Source organism: Megalobrama amblycephala, linkage group LG18 (genome assembly GCF_018812025.1).
Source record: "Megalobrama amblycephala isolate DHTTF-2021 linkage group LG18, ASM1881202v1, whole genome shotgun sequence".
NCBI lineage: Eukaryota > Metazoa > Chordata > Actinopteri > Cypriniformes > Xenocyprididae > Megalobrama > Megalobrama amblycephala.
Genome location: NC_063061.1, coordinates 32,221,017 through 32,244,825, shown reverse-complemented (window position 1 = coordinate 32,244,825; position 23,809 = coordinate 32,221,017). Strand labels below are relative to the sequence as shown.

Here is a 23,809-nt window from a genome sequence, read left to right as displayed (position 1 = left end):
GATTTTAGAGCTCCGACTAACGCTTGGCATTAGTTCAAGTGTACTTAGACTGTAAAGGCTAAAAAGGGAATTCCGTTTAGGACAACTAATCGACCAACCTAAATAGGGTGTCATGATCACCAGTGAGAGTGCCCTTTCAGCCACTAGAGGGCACTCCATCCCGGACTCTCATTTCCACCTGTTACATGGACTACATATCCCTATACACACTTCCCGGACTAATCATCTCACGTCATTGCACTCACCTGTTTTGTATCATGTCATTAGTGTCTGTCTATTTATAGTGAGCTGTTTCTGTCTTTGGTTGTGGTTCGTTGTTAATGTTGCGTGTACTTCTGTTTCCCTGGTTTTCTTGTTTTTCTTGTGCCTGTTTTGTATGGACTGCTTTACTGGATTTTGACCCTTGCCTGCTTTTGGATTACGACCTTGGATTACCCAATAAACAACCGCTGCAACTGGATCCTATCTTCTTGTTTTTGTGTGCACCGTGACAGAACGAACCACCATTTAAGATCCAGCAGCATGAGGACCATTCTGGCAGGCACTTGCAGGGAGCGTGTGGCACTGCTTGGGGCAGTGAGGGCTCTACGCCAGGAGGGAGAAGAGGTAGGATGCTTCGCCACGGTCTTTTGGACGATGGCGGTGGGGCTGAGGTACAACGATGCAGCACTGAAGGATATTTTTAATTGCTGCATTGATGATCCTCTACCTCAGTGTGAGATGGAAGGGCTACAGGACTTGGATTTCTGGAGATTCGCCGCCTATCTCACCAAGTCAACCAGGCAGTGTGCATGCTCCAGATCATGAATCCGTCTCTGAAGTCACAGGGGAGGTGGGCACTGAGCCTCAGCTTCACCCCGGTAAAGGGAGGAGGAGGAGAAGGAAGAAGGCTTCCTTCGGACGTCAAGGCCCGGAGCCCGCTCCAGTCAGTGAGCCCGCTCCAGCCAGTGAGTCCACTCCAGAGCCCGCTCCAGCCAGTGAGTCCACTCCAGAGCCCGCTCCAGCCAGTGAGTCCACTTCAGGGCCCGCTCCAGTCAGTGAGTCCACTCCAGGGCCCGCTCCAGTCAGTGAGTCCACTCCAGGGCCCACTTCAGCCAGTGAGTCCACTCCAGAGCCCGCTCCAGTCAGTGAACCCGCTCCAGCCAGTGAGTCCACTCCAGAGCCCGCTCCAGCCAGTTAGTCCACTCCAGAGCCCGCTCCAGCCAGTGAGTCCACTCCAGAGCCCGCTCCAGCCAGTGAGTCCACTCCAGAGCCCGCTTCAGTCAGTGAGTCCACTCCAGAGCCCGCTTCAGTCAGTGAATCCACTCCAGAGCCCGCTCCAGCCAGTGAGTCCGCTCCAGAGCCCGCTCCAGCCAGTGAGTCCGCTCCAGAGCCCGCTCCAGCCAGTGAGTCCGCTCCAGAGCCCGCTCCAGCCAGTGAGTCCGCTCCAGAGGCCGCTCTAGCCAGTGAGTCCGCTCCAGAGGCCGCTCCAGCCAGTGAGTCCGCTCCAGAGTCCGCTCCAGCCAGTGAGTCCGCTCCAGAGCCCGCTCCAGCCAGTGAGTCCGCTCCAGAGCCCGCTTCAGTCAGTGAGTCCGCTCCAGAGCCTGCTCCAGTCAGTGAGTCCGCTCCAGCCAGTGAGTCCACTCCAGAGCCCACTTCAGCCAGTGAGTCCACTCCAGAGCCCGCTTCAGTCAGTGAACCCGCTCCAGCCAGTGAGTCCACTCCAGAGCCCGCTCCAGCCAGTGAGTCCACTCCAGAGCCCGCTCCAGCCAGTGAGTCCACTCCAGAACCCGCTTCAGCCAGTGAGTCCACTCCAGAGCCCGCTCCAGCCAGTGAGTCCGCTCCAGAGCCCGCTCCAGCCAGTGAGTCCGCTCCAGAGCCCGCTTCAGTCAGTGAGTCCGCTCCAGAGCCTGCTCCAGTCAGTGAGTCCGCTCCAGCCAGTGAGTCCACTCCAGAGCCCACTTCAGCCAGTGAGTCCACTCCAGAGCCCGCTTCAGTCAGTGAACCCGCTCCAGCCAGTGAGTCCACTCCAGAGCCCGCTCCAGCCAGTGAGTCCACTCCAGAGCCCGCTCCAGCCAGTGAGTCCACTCCAGAACCCGCTTCAGCCAGTGAGTCCACTCCAGAGCCCGCTCCAGCCAGTGAGTCCACTCCAGTCCCGCATGCTCTCCCTGTCAGTCCTGTGATGGCCAGAAGGGCTGTCTTCACTTTTTATGTTTTGGCGGTCTTGCATGCCTGGAGGATGCACTCAGAACAGTCCGAGCCCGCTCCAGCCAGTGAGTCCGCTCCAGAGCCTGCTCCAGCCAGTGAGTCCACTCCAGCCAGTGAGTCCGCTCCAGCCAGTGAGTCCGCTCCAGAGCCCGCTCCAGCCAGTGAGTCCACTCCAGCCCCGCATGCTTTCCCTGTCAGTCCTGTGATGGACTCAGAGCAGCCCCAGCCCCCTGATACGGCCACGGAGGCCGTCACCGAGCTGCCCGCTCGCCCTGATACGGCCACGGAGGCCGTCACCGAGCTGCCCGCTCTCCCTGATACGGCCACGGAGGCCGTCACGAGCTGCCCGCTCTCCCTGATACGGCCACGGAGGCCGTCACCGAGCTGCCCGCTCTCCCTGATACGGCCACGGAGCACCCTTGGTCGGCCCTGCCCCCGCCGCCCAGGCTGTCTGCCCTGCCACCACCGCCCAAGCCTTCTGCCCTGCCGCCGCCGCCCAAGCCTTCTGCCCTGCCGCCGCCGCCCAAGCCTTCTGCCCTGCCGCCGCCGTCGTCCAAGCCTTCTGCCCTGCCGCCGCCGTCGTCCAAGCCTTCTGCCCTGCCGCCGCCGTCGTCCAAGCCTTCTGCCCTGCCGCCGCCGTCCAGGCTACCAGAACCGTTGAGACCCGCCTGGTCTGTTCCTCCAGCACCGCCCTGGCACTCAGCCAGGAATCCAGACCTGCCAGTGCCCGCCTGGTCAGTTCCTCCAGCGCCACCCTGGCACTCAGCCAGGACTCCAGAACAGCTGGAACCAGCCTGGTCAGTTCCTCCAGCACCGCCCTGGCACTCAGCCAGGAATCCAGACCTGCCAGTGCCCGCCTGGTCAGTTCCTCCAGCGCCGCCCTGGCACTCAGCCAGGACTCCAGAACCGCTGGAACCAGCCTGGTCAGTTCCTCCAGCACCGCCCTGGCTATCAGTTTGGCACCCTGGATCTGGCCCACCATCCCTCCCCCTGATCCTCCTCCTGTCCACCTCCCTCCTGAGTTTTTTTTGTGTTTTGTCTGGTGGAGCGTCTGGTAGCCGCTCCTTTGAGGGGGGTAATGTCATGATCACCAGTGAGAGTGCCCTTTCAGCCACTAGAGGGCACTCCATCCCGGACTCTCATTTCCACCTGTTACATGGACTACATATCCCTATACACACTTCCCGGACTAATCATCTCACGTCATTGCACTCACCTGTTTTGTATCATGTCATAAGTGTCTGTCTATTTATAGTGAGCTGTTTCTGTCTTTGGTTGTGGTTCGTTGTTAATGTTGCGTGTACTTCTGTTTCCCTGGTTTTCTTGTTTTTCTTGTGCCTGTTTTGTATGGACTGCTTTACTGGATTTTGACCCTTGCCTGCTTTTGGATTACGACCTTGGATTACCCAATAAACAACCGCTGCAACTGGATCCTATCTTCTTGTTTTTGTGTGCACCGTGACATAGGGTGAGCCTTACCTCTGTTTATTGTAATGTTACTCTAGCTAAGGGTACATGGGAAACTATGGCATAAACAAACCAAAGCTACTATAAGAGAAGTAATATTGTTCAGCTTATCTGTAGTAGTGGTTATGACCTCTGACTAGAGTTAGTGTTACTTTAATTCAAGTGTATACAGATCTATGGGGGACTAAACCAAATACTTTTAGAGAAAGCAAGCATGAGAGCGGCACTCTATTAGTATAGTCAATTACCTCTGTCTAGTGACCAAGACTGACGAGTTTGTGATCGTGGGCCTGCATATTAATGAATGGCCAGTGCGAGGACCCTGTGCGACACTGAGAACCGAATGAACGAGAACAATAAGAGTAAAGAGTTAAATAGAATATTCAAATGTAAAGCCAAATTATTATACAAATGACCAATAATCAATTGACATTCTAAACTAAATTCGAGGTCATAATAACATGGAGTCAGATAAAAGATTATTTGGAATTAAACTACTTTGTCACGCTGAAAAGACGGAACGCGCAAGAAACCTTCCCCGCCCGGTGGGAAACCGCCATTGGGCCGATTGGATGGGCCTTACATTTACAAGGTCTCATTTGACTCATCGCTCATTGCCACAGAACATACCTTAAAACCAAGGCCTGACAAGCAAGAAGAAATTTGCAAAGTGCTTATCAAGATTTGGACACTAATTTACTTTAAAATGTTATGAGTCTAATGTAAAATAACTATTATTACTCATGTTGTTTATAGTTTTTCCTCATTTTTTCTTATTGAGGTAACGACAGAATACACCGTTGGTTTAAAAAAAAAAAAGATTTCTTGTGCTAGTTTGAATATATAGACCTTATGGTACCCTACATCAGTTGCATTTACACATCAGTGACTGTAGTTATCTCAAATTTGTTTTATTCTTCCAAATAAACTTTTGTGTGAGACATCAATAATAAGTATGTAGTGTTGATGCATATACAACAACAAATAAAACTGAATATGAAAGTAACAAAACTACAGCAAGTAAACAAAAGATAAATACTAAAGACCTATCTAAAAACGAGTACCTTTTTGTAAATAGGAAAGGCTTTCACTCAATCAATGTGCAGGTTGTTTGCGATGCAAACATAAAATGAATTGATGTGGTGGCGCGGTGGTATGGGTCTGCACATGACGCACGCATCTTGAGGGAGAGCGCACTGGCGACAGTGTGTGAGGAGGGACGGCTTTCTGGCATAATGCATAATGCTTGGCGACAGTGGCTACCCTTTAAAGAAGTGGCTGATGACACCAGTCATGGTACCCTGAATGGAGCAGGAAAGGCAATACAACTATGTGCACTCATGGAAACTCATATTTTACCAAAAAAATGGGGAATTGTCCAGCCTGTAGAGAAAGTACTTGGGGTCAGATTTGACAACAAGAAAAATCGGACTACTGGATTAAAAGAGCAAGTTGCCCTGACTCACAAGTTTGCATAAGTTCCAACTCTACAAATCTTAAAGAGCATTTTAATGCATCCAAACGCCTCATACAGGTTTAAGTCGGGCATACCAAATAAAGATGGCATTTACCCTGATATTGAAGATGGTACATAAAGAGTCATCCCTTATTTTCCACTGAAAAAACTGCACTTCATATTCAACTGATTTACGATTATTTCGAGACTGCCAGTCCATTGGGGTCAAAGAAGGGGATTCACAAATTGGGTGGTATATATTTTACTTTGAGAAATTTCCCACCACAATTCAATTCATCTTTAGCAAACAGACATTTATGTGCACTTTTCCATGCCCGGGACACCAAAACATCCTTGAAACCAGGGGAATAGAAGATCTTGGTGGTTGTGTGTGTGGAAGCATTGTCCAAGTAACAGGAGACAATCTTGGTTTGTACTGCATTTTTGGTTTTGTTGAATCTTTTAGAGCTCAGAATAGCTGTAGGATTTGCCTAATTGAAAAGGACGATTATCAAACTGTGTTCTGTTAAGAAGAGCCGAATGTAACTTTGTGCACTAAAGAGACACACTTGGAACACTGCAAAGCTATTCAATCAGACCCAAAACTGCCCCATGCATGTTAAACACTCTGCAGTACTTCAGTGTATCAGTTTTTCTGACATACTGCATGATGTTTTAGAGGGAGTTGCACAGTTTGAATTAAAACTTGTTTTGCATTATGTACAAGACAGTTTTTTGACAGCAAAAGAGATGGCAGATTGCATTCATTTAACTATGGGTACATGGAGAGGAGAAATCCACCACCTGCTGTAAAACTGGATGATAAGAACAATGATTTCGGCACTAATATTTGGAGACATTGGGCCAAGAAATGATAAATATTGCCAACTACTATAATTTTACTACAAATAGTAAACACTGTATTTTCTCCCATTTTAACTCAGGGCCTTACTGTTTATTTAAAACACTTAATTTCTGAAAATCACAGGCTGTTCAAGTGTTTATTTCCAGAAAATAATTTACTGCCTAAACATCATTTACTGATTCACTATCTGATGTATATGAAATATCGGGCCTATTGTTCACATGTGGTCCATGCAACATGAGTCACAATTTCTTTAAGACGCAACAAAAATGTTTCAAGAACATCACTCTGACACTTGCAAATAAATAAATAAATAAATAAAAAATACTTTGCATGGCAAACTGGGAAGACTTCAATCATGCCTTCAACCATGCTTGGATAGAATTACTATTCAAGTCATTTAATAAGCTATTATCCATGGAAATAGTAGACAATCAATGGATATTGTAATATAATGACATGGATAATTTTACATGTTGCACATGAATCTTATGATATGAGAAAATTATGTTGCTGATGTAATCTTTTTTTATCTTAAAGAGTTAATACTAGGGGCTACTGAAATGATTAACGTCAATCATAAGTGCATTCTTAATGTTGCTTAAAGGATCTGCGTGAGTGGCGTGCACTTAGTGCAAGTCAAGATGAGGAATACCTTTCAAGTCTGCGAGCTGACCAAGACAGAGTTAGCAATTACAGCATGTATTTAAAACTTTTTTTCTGTTTGTTTATACACGAGTTCATGTGTTTGCAAGCAAATTTGGCCATTTTTTCAATTCACCCACAGGACCAGGCACAACGCAGGGAAGCAATTATGGAGAACTGAAGATGCATGCAACTTATTTGTTGTTTAGTTTAACCAATCATAGACATATTTTTCTGTGCTTTCTTGACAGGCTTTGGAAAGAAGGCATCTCAGTTTGAGCAGTCTGGCTGAGTCACAGGACGTCCCACTCCAATTAAAGTGTCCTGATGACCATATCGTTAGATTTTACCTCACACACCCAATTCAGGGATTCAGAAATTGGGTTCAGATATCAGAATACTTCATACCATTATTCATAATTTACCAAAAATCTAACAATTTATAATTTGATTACTTTTAAAATGTATATTTTTACAAGGCCCTGTAGTCTTTTAATATCTTGTACATTTCTTTTTTATATTGATAAACATGATAGATTTTTCACCTATTTGACTTTGTTGGCTTGGATGAGGGTGGGCCTAAACAGGAGTTTTTCAGGCTCCTTATGATAGCTCAAGGAAAGCTTACAGGGCCACAGAATAATAAGAATCTGTCTCTGGATAGCCATGGTTAGTATTCATATATGCTCTTTTAACAAACTCAACATACAGATGCCTTTGTTTTATAATGTAGATTTGAATTTATAATTGTTTTGTTATGCAAATACTTCCTACACCCTTACCGATTAAAAAATCTCTTCTGTTTTTCAGCACTTTCATTTTTGCAGCATTACAGATTGGTCTGTACCGTATTTAATATTTGTCTGTATTATTTAATATTTTACATAATGATTGCGGTGGCACTCGTGCATCGAGGGTTGTTTCCTTCTTTCTTTTCTGAGAGGCTTTACCAAAACCTGAGCTCTATACCATCATTTTTACCCACTCTTGAAGAAATCACAGATATGAAGCTCTAGCGCAAGTTCTGCCGGGAAAACTCAAATGTTTTGTCACATATTAGTTTAGATCTAACCAATCATTATCTAACACTTGGAGCAGGGGCGGATCTACCGGGGTGGCATGGGGTGACTGCCACCCTGAGAAAAAGCTTTGCCACCCCAAATTTATGACAGAATAAAATAAAAATGTAAGCAGTGTTTCAAGTACTGTTTTTCAGCAGCAGCGCTTCAATGTGATGACCTAAAAAAGACAGCGTAATGCAAAATAATGGCAAGAAAACTATGGAGTCAAATTAATGCCATAAAGTTTTGCAAAAAAAAAGTTTTGCAAAAAAAAAAAGAATTGAGCAATAAAAAATGTTTTGCAACAAAAATAAAGAATTGCAAAGGAAAAATAAAGTATTGAGTGGAAAAAAATAAGTTTTGCAAACAAAAATAATAAATTGCAAAATAAAATAAAGTAGTGCAAAAATACAAATATAATCAATTACAAAAATCAATGACAGCTGTAATCCTATTTTATCTTTGTGTAACAGGTATACAAAGTATACAGCTAAATATTGTTATAATTCACACAAAATTGTTCTATTGTACATATTATGATACCTGATCTAAAGGTGCGCTGCTCCTTTAAGTGTTGCGTGGTCACAGTATGACCTAATTTCCTGTCCTGTCTCCTCCTCTTCCCTTTTGAACTGTGATTCGATGGAAGAGGTAGGTTTCTTTTGTCATCCTGTTAATTTTATTTAATCCTTATGTTAATTATATCTTTTATATTTGTATTTCCACCCAAACTTATGTGTAAAGTACTGTTTTATTTATCCTTGGGATTATTTTTGTTATTTTACATTCTTTGAGGTATATTTCTGTCTTTTATGTGAAACAAGCACATGGTAATGGAGGCGCACCATATTTGTTTTATAGAGTGTTATAAGGGCCACTCGAACTGAGGCTGCTTATTTTTTTTCTCTATTGATTCAGGTATGTTTTCTATATATTTTTCTTATGTTCATGTTTTCTTCCGCCCTTTTGAACTGTGATTCGATGGAAGAGTAAAAAGATCCAGTGAATCGGCTGCCTGCTGTCCCGTGTCTGATTTCTACATCCACACAACGTAACACAACGCAGACCAAGTTTTAATACCCGGTGTCGCTAGCCGCACATCACGCTGGGCACAAGCGAGCCGCACGGGTTACACGTGGTGCCGTGAACCTTTGGGTTTCGCATGATCGGCTGTTCACCGATCGCCGGAGTCGCTGCTTCAACAGACGACGGGTGTGCTGTTCCGAATCGCTGGAGGAGTGTTTCGCTGACCGCGGAGGCCGCAGCTCGTTTCATCTCATCACCTGTGCTCGACCAGTTCACTGTATCTGCTGCTCACATCAAGTAGGACGGCTTTAATCGAACGATTGCTTTTTGTGAGGTATGGTAGAGAACTGTTTTGTTTCTATCGACTACTATTCGCTGCATATACACTTTGATGTTTGTTGAACTGTTCCGTGAAACTGAACACTCATTATAAAGGAGTTTTATCGTCACGTGGAACTTTTTTTTTTTTCTCATTCTCCGTGCAACTGTATGCTGAACTGTTCTTCGCGCTGCTGCACGCTCATAATAACGGAGGTTTTTGTGATCGTCACATACATAAGTTTTTTTTTCTCTCCGTGAGACGTCACACTGAACTGCTTTGAAAGAGCATTATTACATGTGTTTCTGCAAAGTGTATATATTTTTCTGCATACTATGTTATGTCTTTAGTGCTTTTAATTCCATTTTCTGCATATCTTTTGGTATTTACTATTCAAGTTGAGTCATGTTTGAGGACACTGTTAGTCAAGATAACTTTAGCTCTGTGCAACAACCTAACGCCATGTTTCCAGTGGGCAGGGGTAGTGGGGCTGTGTTTAGTCGTCCTGACAAAATGTCTGAAACTCCACCTCAATGTTTTGGGAGGGGAAGGGCATTTTTTAATGCAGAAATTGGCCATGTACATGCATCTGATTCAGCTATTGGTGCCTCAGTGGGCCCTACTGCCTGTTCCACACCCTTTGCACGCTCAAACGCTGATCATGTTTTTACTTCAGAGTCCTTAGGCGGTTTTATTTCTGATTTAGCTCAGAAAATTGGCGAAAGCATTTCGGCCAGTCTCAATTTAACACAACAACCCAGCCAAATGCAGTCTAAGTCAAATGTGCAGCATTCAGATGACGGTGCTGATACGTCAAAATTGAAAGTGATTGTCCAACATGATGTGACACCTCCACCATTCTTTAGAGGTGATCGAAGTGATTCATTTACTGTGCACGAATGGGAGGACATGATGTACAGTTATTTGAACAGTAAGAAATGCACTGATGAAATTGCTTCTGATCTCATTTTGAGCCGGTTGGCCGGAAAAGCAAGGGACGTGGTCAAAGTGTCCTTACGTAGCTTCCCAGGGCAGACTACTGCAGTACTCCCTGCCACAGTGTTTGATATATTGAAGCGTAATTTCAGCGAGTTAACTTACTCGAACATGCCTATGGCTGACTTCTACAACACTCTTCCTAAGGTGGACGAGAGTCCAATGGACTACTGGATACGGCTGAATAAGGCGATCGATGTGGCCGATGAGTGTTTACGTAGACGCAACAAGTGTGTTGAGGATCCTGCAGCTGAAGCTGTTATGATGTTTGTCTCTCACTGTCCAGATCCTGGCCTTGCTTTGTCTTTTCAGTTCAAGCCTGCCGAACAGTGGAGTGCTGCTGAGGTTCAAGAGCGACTGGATTGTCACCGCAGGAACCTGAAAAGAACTTCTGCTAGAACCCAACGTTACTCTCCTGTGTTCGCCTGCCATCAGGACACTGTTACTGTCCGTGACGATCCTGTATTGAGTTCTCCCAAACAGCCTGAACCCTCCTCAGGTCAGTCACCGTGTTCGAATGGTCAGCTCAACCCTAACGCTGTTCCTTTTACGCCTAACGATAGTATGCAACAGTTAGTCGGCATGATGGATAAAGTTCTGTCTCTCTGCACTGCCTCACTGTCCTCGTCCAATCCTGGATGTCACGTCACAACATCAGACCCCAAGCCTAGTGTGAGCCCAGCATGTAAAGTATGTCGATCTAAAGAGCACACTACACATTCTCATTGCATGCGGCAGAGGCTTTGCCGTAACTGCTTCAAGCCTGGACACTTTAAGAGTGATTGTCCAAAGACGACAAGCTTTGAGCCACATTCTTCTGCCACTCAGTTAAACTAAATAGCCCATGTGTGGAAGGGGGCAGCATGGGCAGTGATGTACTTCCCCTAAAAGATGAGTCAGACCCACATGAGATTTTTGTAAATAGTTGCAAGTTGCAGCCACCTGACAAAACGGTGCTGTATGTGGGATCTCAGAGAATCAATGGAGCTAGTGAACTGTTTTATGCTCCTGTGACTGTCAGTGGCCAGTCTGTACTGAATGGTTTGCTAGATTCTGGCAGTATGGCTTGCACCCTGAGTACAGGAGAGTGAATCCAAGTTGCGTGCCGAAGGAGTTCTTTCGCAACCTTCAGTAGTCCCTGGTAACGTGGTTCTAGTGGGCTGTGGTGGTCTTACTATTCAGCCTAAGTGCACATATGACCTGGAAATTGAAGTCTATGGATTCAAGTTCATCGTACCTACTTTAGTAGTGCCTGGACAGAAAGATGAGTTCATCATCGGCAGTAACGTTATCAAATGCGTGCTTAAGAAGATGAAAGCCGAAAAGAAATACTGGGAAGTAATTTCATGTGAAAACCGCAATCCTGAGTCTGAAGAGTTCCTTGAGCTTTTGAGCTGTATTTCTCGTTGGTCTGGTCCTCGCCAGCCTGTTAAGCTCGGCACGGTGAAGCTCTGTCAAGCAGTTACCTTACTTCCCAGAAGTGAACACCTGGTCTGGGGAAAACTTCCTGCTAATGTTAATGTTTCCCCAGGAAGCACAGTCATCGTTGAACCCACTTCTTCACGTTCAGCACCCCGTCATGTTCTTGTGGGACGCGTAGTGAGCCCTATGTGGGGTGATCGATGGGTGCCGATGAAGATTTTGAACCCCACACAATCTCCAATAACTCTTCGTCGCAATGCTAAGCTGGCTGATGTGTCTCCTTGTTTGGCAGTAGAGGATGTTCCTGTCACGCAAAATCTATGCAGATCTCATGATGTTCCTGATACAGCTTTCCCCAAGCCCGTGTCATCTGTCGATCCTGTTAGGTTATTGCACGAGTACGGCTTGGATGACATTAATATCGATGAGTGTGAAGTCTCCGACTTATGGAAGGAGAAGTTGGCAAGTGTTATCGGGTCATATCGTGATGTTTTCTCCATTGACCGACTTGATTGTGGAGAGGCGAAAGACTTCGTACACAGGATACATTTATGTGACGAACGTCCATTTCGTCTGCCCTACCGCCGAATCCCTCCTGCCCACTATCATAAGTTGCGAGAAGTTCTTTCAGAGATGGAAGAAAAAGGCATTATCAGCAAATCAGTTAGCGAGTACGCATCTCCCTTGGTAATGGTTTGGAAGAAGGATGGATCGTTAAGAGTCTGCACTGATTTTCGCTGGCTTAATGCAAAGACTATAAAAGATGCTCATCCTTTGCCCCATCAGGCGGATTGCCTGGCCGCTCTTGGTGGCAATCTTCTATTCAGCTCTGTGGACTTAACATCTGGATTTTATAACGTCCCACTCCATGTATCTGATCGGCATTACACAGCATTCACAACGCCCATGGGCTTATATGAATATAACCGTCTCCCCCAGGGCCTGTGTAACAGTCCAGCATCCTTTATGCGCATGATGCTCAGCGTATTTGGAGATCTTAACTTTTCCAGCCTCCTTTGCTATCTCGATGATTTGCTGGTTTTCGCCCGTTCTGAAGAAGAGGCATTGAAACGCTTAGAAGTGGTGTTTGCTCGGTTGAGAGCTAGTAATTTGAAGTTGGCTCCAAAAAAGTGTCACTTTCTCAGGCGTTCCATCAAGTTTTTGGGCCATGTGATCAGCGGTTCAGGAGTTTCAGTGGACGAAGATAAGGTTGCAGTCATTGCTGCCTTTCAGAAGAAAGACCTAATGAAAGAGGATGGCAGCACACCTTCGCCAAAAAGAATTAGATCATTTCTGGGCATGGTTCTTTACTACCAAAGCTTCATCCCTGGTTGCTCACAAATCGCAAAGCCATTGTTCAAGTTGACTGCTGGTCAAAAGTGTTTGATGAAAGGCACGAGTCGTCGTAATAGTAATGGCACTTTCCGTGAGTTGACTCCTCAAGACTGGACTCCTGACTGTGATGTCGCCTTCGAGGAGCTAAAGAGAGCCCTTGTCGAGAGCGTGGTGTTGGCCCACCCTGACTTTGAGCGTCCCTTCATCCTCTGCACTGACGCATCGTTGAATGGCCTTGGCGCAGTGCTTTCTCAAGTTGCTGTTGGCGAGGATAAAGCACGTCCTATAGCGTTCGCCAGCAAGTCTTTGAACCACAGCCAAGCCAATTACCCTGCTCACAGGCTGGAGTTCTTGGCCTTGAAATGGTCCGTATGTGACAAGTTCAGCCATTGGCTTAAAGGCCATGAGTTCACTGTATGGACCGATAATAATCCGCTCACGTACATCATGACAAAACCCAAACTGGATGCGTGTGAGCAGCGCTGGGTTTCAAAACTTGCCCCGTACAGCTTTAAGATCAAGTACATCCCTGGAAGGTTGAATGTTGTGGCGGATGCACTCAGTCGTGACCCGTTTGTCAAGCCGGTGAGTCAGCGAATTCTGACCGAGCCTTACTCCGAGCTGCTGAAGCATGTACACAGTGTGGAAGATGATTCTGTACAGAGAGCATTCCATCTCACGTGCCAGCCACAAACACTTGGCACTGAACGCGATCAAAGCTCTGAAATGGATGTTTCTATGACTGCTGAGGATGTGTCGTCCATCTTGTCATCTTGTGGTGATTGGGATTTAGGAGCAGTATCCAGAGCAACATCCCTAGCTGATCACATGAGCTCTTTAATTCCTGCCTGTCAAGATGTCTCCCATGCTTTTTCATTGTCTGAATTGCAGTGTCAGCAGCACAAAGACGCAGTTATTTCACGGGTGTCTTTCTATGTCAGCAGGAAGCGCAGACCATCCAGGCGCGAGCGTGTGAATGAGGATTTGCGTGTATTAAGGATTTTAAGGCAGTGGGACAAACTCTTTTTGCTCAATGGCATTCTGTACAGAGCCATCAAAGATCCACTCACAAAGCATAAGAGAATTCAGTTCGTCCTTCCTGAATCCCTTAAACAGCAAGCTCTCTCTGGTGTTCATGATTTGGCCGGTCACCAGGGCCAGCCACGTACACTGTCTTTAGCCCGCCAGAGGTTTTATTGGCCTGGGATGGAAAGTGATGTACGTGATTACGTCAAGACTTGTAACCGTTGTGTCCTGAGTAAAACTCCAGAGCCAGCTGCAAGAGCACCCTTGGAGAGCATCAAGACTACTGCCCCATTGGAGCTCGTTTGTCTTGATTTCTGGTCCGCCGAGGATAAGCACAATAAATCTGTGGATGTCTTGGTAATCACGGATCATTTCACCAAGTTAGCTCATGCTTTTCCATGCCAGAACCAATCGGCTAAGAGTGTTGCGAAGAAACTCTGGGATGGCTTCTTCTGTGTTTACGGCTTCCCTCAGCGTATCCATTCGGACCAGGGAGCAAATTTTGAGAGCGAGCTGATAGCAGAGCTCCTTGATCTTGCTGGTGTTGACAAGTCACGAACTTCCCCATACCACCCAATGGGAAATGGTGGAACTGAGAGGTTTAACAGAACGTTAGGTAACATGTTGAGATCGCTTCCACCCAGATCTAAACAAAAGTGGCCACAGTTAGTGCAAACGATGACATTCGTGTATAACTGCACTGCCCATGAAACAACTGGATTTGCCCCTTTTTACCTGATGTTTGGAAGGGTGCCGAGATTACCTGTTGACCTCATGTTTTCAAGTGTGCTTCGTGATGAGTCAATCTGTGATTACAATGACTATGTTCAATCTCTCGTCAGTGATCTACAGTCTGCTATGGTGCTGGCTCAAAAGAATTCTACTGCAGAACAGAAACACCAGTCTGATCAATACAACAAGAGAGTCAAGGGATTGCCTCTGTCAATTGGTGATCAAGTTCTCATCGCAAACAAAGGCTGTCGAGGTAAACGGAAGCTTGCAGATAAATGGGAACCCACCATGTACTCCGTTGTCGCTTCCAAACCTTCCCTGCACATTTATAAGATCCGTGACAGATCTGGTCATGAGAAAGTGGTACATCGGAATCTCTTGTTGCCAGTTAACTTTCTTCCTTTGCCCACAACAGAGTTTGAGTTTTCTGTTGGTGAATGTGCTGGTGATGGTCCTTCTTCCTCACCTTCTCAATCTATATGTGATGTAACTGAGTCAACAATACCTGTCACTAATGCTTTGTCACATGCAGAGTCTCTATCTGTCATTTCTCACATGGCTGTGTGTGATGATGATTGTACAGCTTCTTGGGTCTCATCTCATTCTTTTCAAGATGTTTCTGAAGCACAAGCCGATTTATCTGTTGTTGACCCTGACACTGTAGCTAGTGCTTTTTCACCTACTGTCCCTGTTTCTACAGATTTGTACGATCCAGAGGTTGACAATAACCCTGACAATCGTTACATTACCAGGCTTGGTAGAGTAATTAAGCCTGTTCGTAGGCTGATTGAGTCAATGGTTCAACTTGAGACCTTACTTGGTGTGGAGTCCATATCTCCTGTTATTCATGTTTAAATCTGTGTATAGCATTGCTCTCTGATACTACTGAGTGTAATGTATTGTATTTTCTCATGTGTATACTGTTTAAGCAAAAGGTCTGAGTTTTTCAAAGTGTAAAAGGCACTTTGGTATGCCTACAACATGTGTAGTGGTTTGGCCAACTTCTTACATATTTGTATCCCTTAGTTGGGTAACTTTTCATGTTGATAGTCTTCACTGTTTTTTTCTGGAGTGTAGACCATGTCATTCTCACGACCTGTGCTCTTGTTTTTGTTATACTCTGGAATTTTGTGTAAATTCTGGGGGGTGAGTGTAACAGGTATACAAAGTATACAGCTAAATATTGTTATAATTCACACAAAATTGTTCTATTGTACATATTATGATACCTGATCTAAAGGTGCGCTGCTCCTTTAAGTGTTGCGTGGTCACAGTATGACCTAATTTCCTGTCCTGTCTCCTCCTCTTCCCTTTTGAACTGTGATTCGATGGAAGAGGTAGGTTTCTTTTGTCATCCTGTTAATTTTATTTAATCCTTATGTTAATTATATCTTTTATATTTGTATTTCCACCCAAACTTATGTGTAAAGTACTGTTTTATTTATCCTTGGGATTATTTTTGTTATTTTACATTCTTTGAGGTATATTTCTGTCTTTTATGTGAAACAAGCACATGGTAATGGAGGCGCACCATATTTGTTTTATAGAGTGTTATAAGGGCCACTCGAACTGAGGCTGCTTATTTTTTTTCTCTATTGATTCAGGTATGTTTTCTATATATTTTTCTTATGTTCATGTTTTCTTCCGCCCTTTTGAACTGTGATTCGATGGAAGAGTAAAAAGATCCAGTGAATCGGCTGCCTGCTGTCCCGTGTCTGATTTCTACATCCACACAACGTAACACAACGCAGACCAAGTTTTAATACCCGGTGTCGCTAGCCGCACATCACGCTGGGCACAAGCGAGCCGCACGGGTTACATTTGCCACATATTTTTCATGCTCAAACCTACTAAATCATTTGCAACGCTCATTTTATTCTGTGTTTCAGTCAAGCGTGTGCTCACGATACCGGTTTTCCTTAGCGCTGCACTTTTCTGCGCGGTTCTCTTTATGGCACTGGTTTGACGTGGGGGTGGAGTCAAGAAACGGGGGCACGCCCCCGCGAAACACGTCATCGGCAGGAGACGCAGATCGCAACAGGACAGATCAAGCATGGCAGAGCAGATGCAAGTGGGAGGATTCCAGGTATGTAAAGGTGATTGTTTCCTTTTATTTATCGTTACAATGTGCATTGTTTTTTTTTTCTAAATGCGATTATTATTAACGGCATTTGCCAAAGAAGTTAGAGATAATTTGCACGTGAACTTGTTGTAAAAGGTTAGCATCGTACGTCAGTTTTCATAATTTGCACGCTTTTTTACTGTTGATGAATGTCTATTATGATTTTTGTTTTTTGAGCAGATTGTACATGAATAAATAAAAAGTAAATTGATTTAAACAAACGTCCCATCCCAACATTTTTAAAATTCTGCGTTAGTTGGCTAAGTTTAAACGATGCTCATTGTTAGTGTATGATTTATTTTGCTATAACACGTTTTAGCAGAGAGAGAATCCAGATGTTGCTACTGTGGCACACAATTTAATAAATCTTCTGACCCAAAGCCTGGGTCAGATTCAGGCAGCTCAGGGTCATCAGCAGCAGCAACAACAGCAGCCTTCTGCTATTACTCCAAGAATAGAGCAGGATATGACCAGGTTATCATCAGCACTCTCTCCAAACAATTAAATGCTTTCATTTGTTGATCTTTTGCACCTTTTAATAAAAGGAACACTGTTTATTGTTTTATAGAGCTTTTCCTGGGATGTAAAAAAAAAAAAAAAGAAAAAGAAAGAAAAACCGCACACCCTCAAGTGCAATCAAAAGCAACAGCTTGAAAGCCATTTAGCATTCACATTTATCTTTTAAGGGTCAATATCACTATAAAGTGCCTCTGAGACTGCACAATTTCCAAAATAAAAAGTTGTGATTTTCCATTTAACTTCATATGTTTTGTATTAAGGAGACCTTAGGCTGTTAGAAATGCATATTGGTCAAGCTCCAGCATTTTTTATAAATTAACTGCAAGCAGGCAATATACAAGCAAACCACAAAATATGTCCACCCTGTCATGGACAAATTTAAAGTAGTTTAAATACATTTTCATTGCATAGTGATTATGAAATGTAGATTTGCAGAAAGATAATGTGTCCCTTTCTCAACAAAACATTTTAGTTAATGGTAAAAGTCTTTTGATGATAACGAAATTACTGCTAAAATATTTATTCCCCAATAAAATATGCAACTTGCACATTCTTTTCTAAATAAAATCTAACAACAAAGATATTTAGTCAAACTTTAAAATAATACTAACTGGCCTTCATTTGTTTATTAATAAATCGCACAAAATATTTTATTAACTTGTTAAAATAATTTATTTTAAGAAAAGTTCAAGATGACAGGGTGGACCTTGGCATGACAGGGTGGACAAATGCTTTAATGCTGCGTTCACACCGAACGCGTCTGGAGCGTCTGATTTACGTTAAGTCAATGCAAACGCGCGTCTAGAGGTCCTGCGACGCGAATCAAGATTCTAGCGTGGCGCGAATCGGCTGTTGACGCGCGAATGGCGCGGCGCAAATTGAGCGTTCACGCGCCTGACACGCGAATTGAGCGTCTGATGCCCTAGACGCCCGAGTTGAAAAATCTGAACTTTGGCGTAAATTTGCGGCGCGTTAACCAATCAGGGACTCTGCTTTGGAGTTACGTGTTTATGGCGTGATCAGCGGTGGAAGACCAGAACAAAGATGGAGGACAAATTGATAGTTGCGGTGTGTGGCCACCCTGAATTGTATGATGTATCATCATATTTTTATCGAGACAGGAATAAAAAGGACCTTGCCTGGAAGAGGATAAGCGAGGAAATCGGACAGTCTGGTAAGTTGTAAAACGCTTTGCATGATTTTAGCCGTTGATTCTAGCCCACCTGCAAGCTAGCAAAAGCTGGCCGGCATAACCGCGCCAAATTGCCGCTACTAGTTTCCGACTGACGAGATAATGTTTTTATTCAGAGGAATGGTGCAGAAAAAGATGGAAGAGTCTGAGGGACACATATTTGAAAGAGAGGAGAAAGGAGACAGAGAAAAGGAGTGGGTCAGCAGCAGAGTCAGCCAAAAGGTGGAAGTACTCTGCGGTCCTGTCCTTCCTCGATCCCTTCGTCTCCCCGCGGGAGACGAGTGGGAATATGGAGAGTAGGGACGGGGATAAGCAGACCGCAGGGTATGACCACCAGAGTCAGGCAGAAGCAGCAGCTATCGGAGACAGGAGGTGTGTTGACAAGTGTAGCCACACAGAGAAAAACTATTGTGTATTATTATATTTCAGGTGAACAACGAAAGGATCTAACCAGTATAATATGCAAATGTGTTGTATTAAATATGTATTATTGCCATGGCAGAGCCAGCTGATTCTTTGGAAGGCAGTGAGCCTGGGTCACCTCCACCAGAGCCCGAGTCCCCTCTGCCAGAGCCTGCTGCTGCTTCTCCTGCTCAGGCTGGCCCATCAGCTGCTGCTGTACCCACTGGTGTGTACAGGCATTTATTCTTTTTTAATACTAAAAATGTTAGTTTTGTTTTTAGTTAGACTTTTCTGTGAACATCTTCTCATTGCACTATTTTTTTTTTACAGTACCACCATCGAGGAGGAGGAGAAGGCCTCCGGAAGAGTCCATGAATTTTGAAAAGGAGCTGTTAACAGCTCTGAGATCCAGGCCTCAACCTCCTCCCTGCTCCGAAGATGAGCATTTTCTTTTAAGTCTGCTTCCATCACTGCAGAAGTTGCCGCCTCAGACGAAGGAATTCGTCAAATTTCAAATAAATAAATTAATTTATGAAAGCAGCACTGTTCTGCTTAATTTGGAAACATTGGATTCTACGGAGTAGATTTTTTTTTTTTTATTAAATGAGGCATTAATTTCTGCAGGGAATGAAACAGACTTTGTCTCCTTTCTCCTCTTTAATTTGTGTCCCTCACTATCCCATCGTCCCTCTTCCAATGCATGGTCCTTTTTATTCCTGTCTCACATGTAAATAGTTTAAATGTTATTTTTATAAAGTTATTAATGTTAATTTGTCACATGTAAATAGTTCAAAAGTTATTTTTATATTATTAAAGTTATTATTAATGTCAATCATTTTTATGTTTTTATTCATTCTATATTTGTAGTGACCAAAAGTTTGGTGTGGTACACAACAGAGTAAACCATTATATTTCTCACAGGATATTCCAGTATGATTTAAAAAAATAATAATTTTATTTATTCAGTAAGATTAGATTACTTAGTACAAATAAACAAATGTTTGCCATATGTCATATTGCAAAAACACACAGTATAGCAAGACAACAAATAATTGTTTCTTTTTAAACAGACAAAAATTTAATTAAAGTTTTACTATTTATCATGTTTTAATCACTTCACCTTATCAACTGTTGTGGATAACCTGCCACTCAGCAAACGTTAGTGTTATGTGACAGTTCTGACTCAGGAAATAAATAACTGTGCATGTTGTGATGGAGCTGAGGAGGCCTGGAACCGAGGCAACATCAGAGTCACTTTAGAACCTCCTGATAAGTGCAAGTGAGTTGAGGTGCAGCCATTACCTGCAAACGGAAAAAACAAGAGAATAACACATTATAATACAAGGTATGTTTATAAAAGAGATATAACTATATATAGTCAAGCTCTTTGTGGTTTTGTGGGTGGCTCTTAAAAGAGCCGTTGTTGGTCAGTCCTTGGGAGGACATGATAGAAAAAATTATTCAGTGGGCTGCCATGAGACTGCTCCCTCCACAGAAAAGTGGGCTATAAAGGTGTCTCTCACTCGGAGTGCCTCTCTGGAGGAGTTATATGTTATTTAAAGTTATACAAATGTTAATTAATCCAACCAGAAAATAATATATTAGTATTTACTGACCGAAGACAGATGGACAGGCGCTCTGCAGCTGGAATTGAGTGCCTGTAGTTGGTGTCCTGGTACGAAATCCGCGCACCAATGCGGGCCAACAGGTCATCAAACTGGGACCGAGACAGACGGAAGTACCGCTGAAAGCGGCCATCATCCAGACGCAGCTCCTGGAGTAAATGGTGAAACTCACCAAACTGGGAGCGTCTCTGGACAATCTCATGAACCCAGACACGGCGAGCCCGCCGACGCCGCTGATGGGCTTTACGAAGTAAATAAATCCAACCTACTCTCTCAGCAACATCCATATCAGGTGTTAAGGTAGAGAACAGACTGATCACTCAGTGTGCACTGCATCTGCGCCAATACAACGATGCTCTTCTCATTCACGACACCGTTCGCTTGGTGGACGCGTTCAATGTTCTGGATGAGTTCTACAATTCAAGGAGCAACAAATTGCTGGATGGAACAGACTTCTTTCTCCAGGGACTTTTTGATGGTGTGGATTTTTTACTATTCTGTTGATTGTTGTGATACTCTTAAAGGGACAGTTCACACAAAAAGTCATAATGTACTCACCTATATGCTGTTACAAACCCATCTGAAACGCACCTCTCTCTCTCTACGCCAGGGGTCTCAAACTCAAATTGTCGGGGGGCCGTTTCTGTGATTGACACATCATAGGAGGGCCATATTAACATTCAAGCGCAAGAAAGCGCAACATTTCAGAAAATTTACTTTCCTTCGCATTATTTCTCATTTACTTCAAATTTCATTAGGCCTACTAAAATATTTTTATACATATACAATAAATATTTTATTTACCATACTAAATGTAAACAGCAGTGTCTCTCTCATTGTTACAGAGTGTAATATAATTATATAACATGATTACTAATATAATACTGCTAATATATGTAGCAAATTAGCTCAAAATAAATATGAATAATTAATCATAACTAGTTATAATTAATTATTAATATTTTAATCAGTTAATAAAATTAACTTAATGTAATAAAATTAATATTACAATCAATTAACCTGTTGTTCAATGAACACACAGTGTTAATTGTTTATTAATTCTAAGAAATGTTCATTTCCAGGTTATGGGAAATAACAATCTTATTCTACTAAAAGCCTGTAGTCAGGATCGACATGAATAGGGACTCCCGTATATGAGCGCAAAACACAGACAACTTTACGTGTGATATGAACAAGACTTTATTAACTAGACTAAACACTTAAACTACTCTAACATTCACACACATACATGCATACAGTTTACCGAGAGAGAGAGCTAAAGCAGAGTACAGTAAAGCAGGAAGTTACAGCATTGTTGGACATTCAGCAGATCAACAGCCTTGAGCAAACCATCAGTTTAGTTTTAACAGGCCCTTCTTTAAAAGGGGTAAGGATACTCAATGTATCAGATAATGAGACTAAGTTTGATACTTGCATGTCTCTCCAAGTTGAATTAAAACTGTCCTGATGCAATTTGTGGAGGCTTCCATTGAATCTTTGCTGATATTGTCTTGATGAAGAGAACCAGTTGGATTCAGAGGATCTTTGGTGAATGGAAGGTCTAGGCCGAGGCCTGGCACAAGCTTGGGGTTCCTTAGAAGCTTCTAGCTTCTTACAGCATCATCTTGACGTCAGCATTTGTCAGTAAAAAAAAGAAGAAGAGGAGGAAGAGCAGGAAGAGAGGGCTTGGTCTTGTGATCAGTGAATATAAGGGGTGAAGACGTCACACCCTCTTAAGGTGTCTGAGCCAATAAGGAGTTGCCCCCTCGGAGGGAAGTTTTACGAGTCTTTGTTCTGTAGCAAGATATTAGCATAAGACACTGGATTGGATGTTTGAGAGAAGAACCCTCTAGATTCTTATAATACTAATGTGTCACAGAGTTAGTAACATGTAACATAAATTACCAAATAGGAAATGAAAGTTGGAGTCCGTATACCAAACATGCTACCAATGTGATCTCAGTTAACTATACATTTGCAACTATGGAACATTAATACCAAAATAGTTCAAAAGAGAGAATTAATACATAGAATAAAGCCTATAAAAGGAAAGTCATGAGATGGGAAAATTGGATACATGTTTATACATTTCCCAAGTGGTTATATAGAGAATACATAGGATTAAGAGAGTTTATTTGTCCTTCTCAGGAAGAATGAGTTACTAGTCTCTCCAGAATTCTTCTGGATCATAAAAGTACCATATAACTGTAACAGGACACCTAGATTGGCCTGTGTGCTAGCAACATTGGGATGCTGGTTACAGTTTTAGGGGGGTGAGTTCAGAGAACTTTGATAGTGAGAGTGAGTTTATGGGTAATTCATTAAATACAATGAATAATTGTGTGGCTGATTGGTCCAGACGTTACATATACTAATATAATTCTATTAATTTCAATAGTCTGGTGCAACTTCTCACATCCAACAAGGTGCATGGAATAAAAAAAATTAGTAATTTAGGAACAAAACCATCAATACTTGTAGTGTGGAGGGGTCAGAAATAAACAAAAAAACTGGAGCTATATATCAACTTTATTTTGCTAAAAAAATAAAAAATCTCTCATTGTTACATATATTATTAGTTTTTAACATCTAGTGGAAGTATTTTCCCTTACTTTATGTTAGCTTAAATAACATTAAAATCTTGCACTGAACAACACTGTACTGAACAAATACAATCCCTGAATACATTTGTACACTCTTCTGTTTCTTGACAGACACCTGCAGCGCTTGTGCTCACACAGCTGAGACACATTTGTCCAAGATGCCGTTTGAGCATCGGTAACGTTTAATGGCTGCATCGGACGCGTTTCGGTGGTTTAAATCGACGCTCGTGACTTAAAGTCGAGTGCTTTTACTGTAATTTAGGCAAGCGTGCTCGTAATAGAGTGCCCCAGGGATGACGTGTTTTTGTAGGCCAACCCGGAAGTTAGCGGCGCACGGGTTCCCTCGACTGAAGCCTATTCATTTTCCCCATAGACTTTTGGAAAATCGCAGAAAATAAGCTCTGTGTTTAACAAAGGGTTATGACACTTACACGTTTTGTCTATCAAGATAATCTTTACAAGTTAACACAACATTTATACATTTTGAAGCCTAAATAAAATCGTCAGATATAAAAGGCTAACAGTAGGCTATAAACGGACTACAGCACACCATGGTCGCGGATCAACGTCTTCACCACCACCAAGCTTCCTCAATGTAACGAAGCGGGACTGAGGCAGAGATCCATTTGCAGCTTTTATTAAAGTGAGAGTGGTCGTACAGGCAGGGTCAATCAGGAGCTAACAGGAACAGCAAGGAACAGGCAGAATCGTGGTCGAGGAACAGGCAATGATCAGGACAGGCAGATATCACTCACAGGTCGGTATACAAAGCAAGGGTCAGGACAGGCAGCAACGGGTCAATAAACAGG

General features: G+C 43.4%; 1 protein-coding gene and 1 long non-coding RNA gene across 3 annotated transcripts; both read left to right on the top strand.

Annotated features, from left to right (window-relative positions):
- The first annotated feature begins 8,151 nt into the window (after positions 1–8,151).
- On the top strand, positions 8,152–11,048 carry LOC125253286. 2 transcript variants are annotated; one of them, XM_048167210.1, is made up of 3 exons: positions 8,152–8,332; positions 8,543–8,599; positions 8,672–11,048. In XM_048167210.1, exon 3 carries the CDS (start codon positions 9,432–9,434, stop codon positions 10,857–10,859), a length of 1,428 nt encoding a protein of 475 aa, XP_048023167.1. In that variant the 5' UTR covers positions 8,152–8,332; positions 8,543–8,599; positions 8,672–9,431; the 3' UTR covers positions 10,860–11,048. The 2 variants fall into 2 exon arrangements, with proteins under 2 accessions (XP_048023167.1, XP_048023165.1); XM_048167208.1 differs by having other exon boundaries at positions 8,152–8,599.
- Positions 11,049–16,453: 5,405 nt separating this feature from the next.
- LOC125253293 lies at positions 16,454–19,582 on the top strand. The gene is made up of 4 exons (XR_007181402.1): positions 16,454–18,352; positions 18,487–18,742; positions 18,873–18,998; positions 19,103–19,582. It is a non-coding gene; the product is annotated as an uncharacterized LOC125253293 (long non-coding RNA).
- Positions 19,583–23,809: the final 4,227 nt, after the last annotated feature.

Coding starts and splice junctions, on each gene's coding strand:
- LOC125253286 (XM_048167210.1), top strand. CDS start 9,432: ATGTTTGAGGACACTGTTAGTCAAGATAACTTTAGCTCTGTGCAACAA.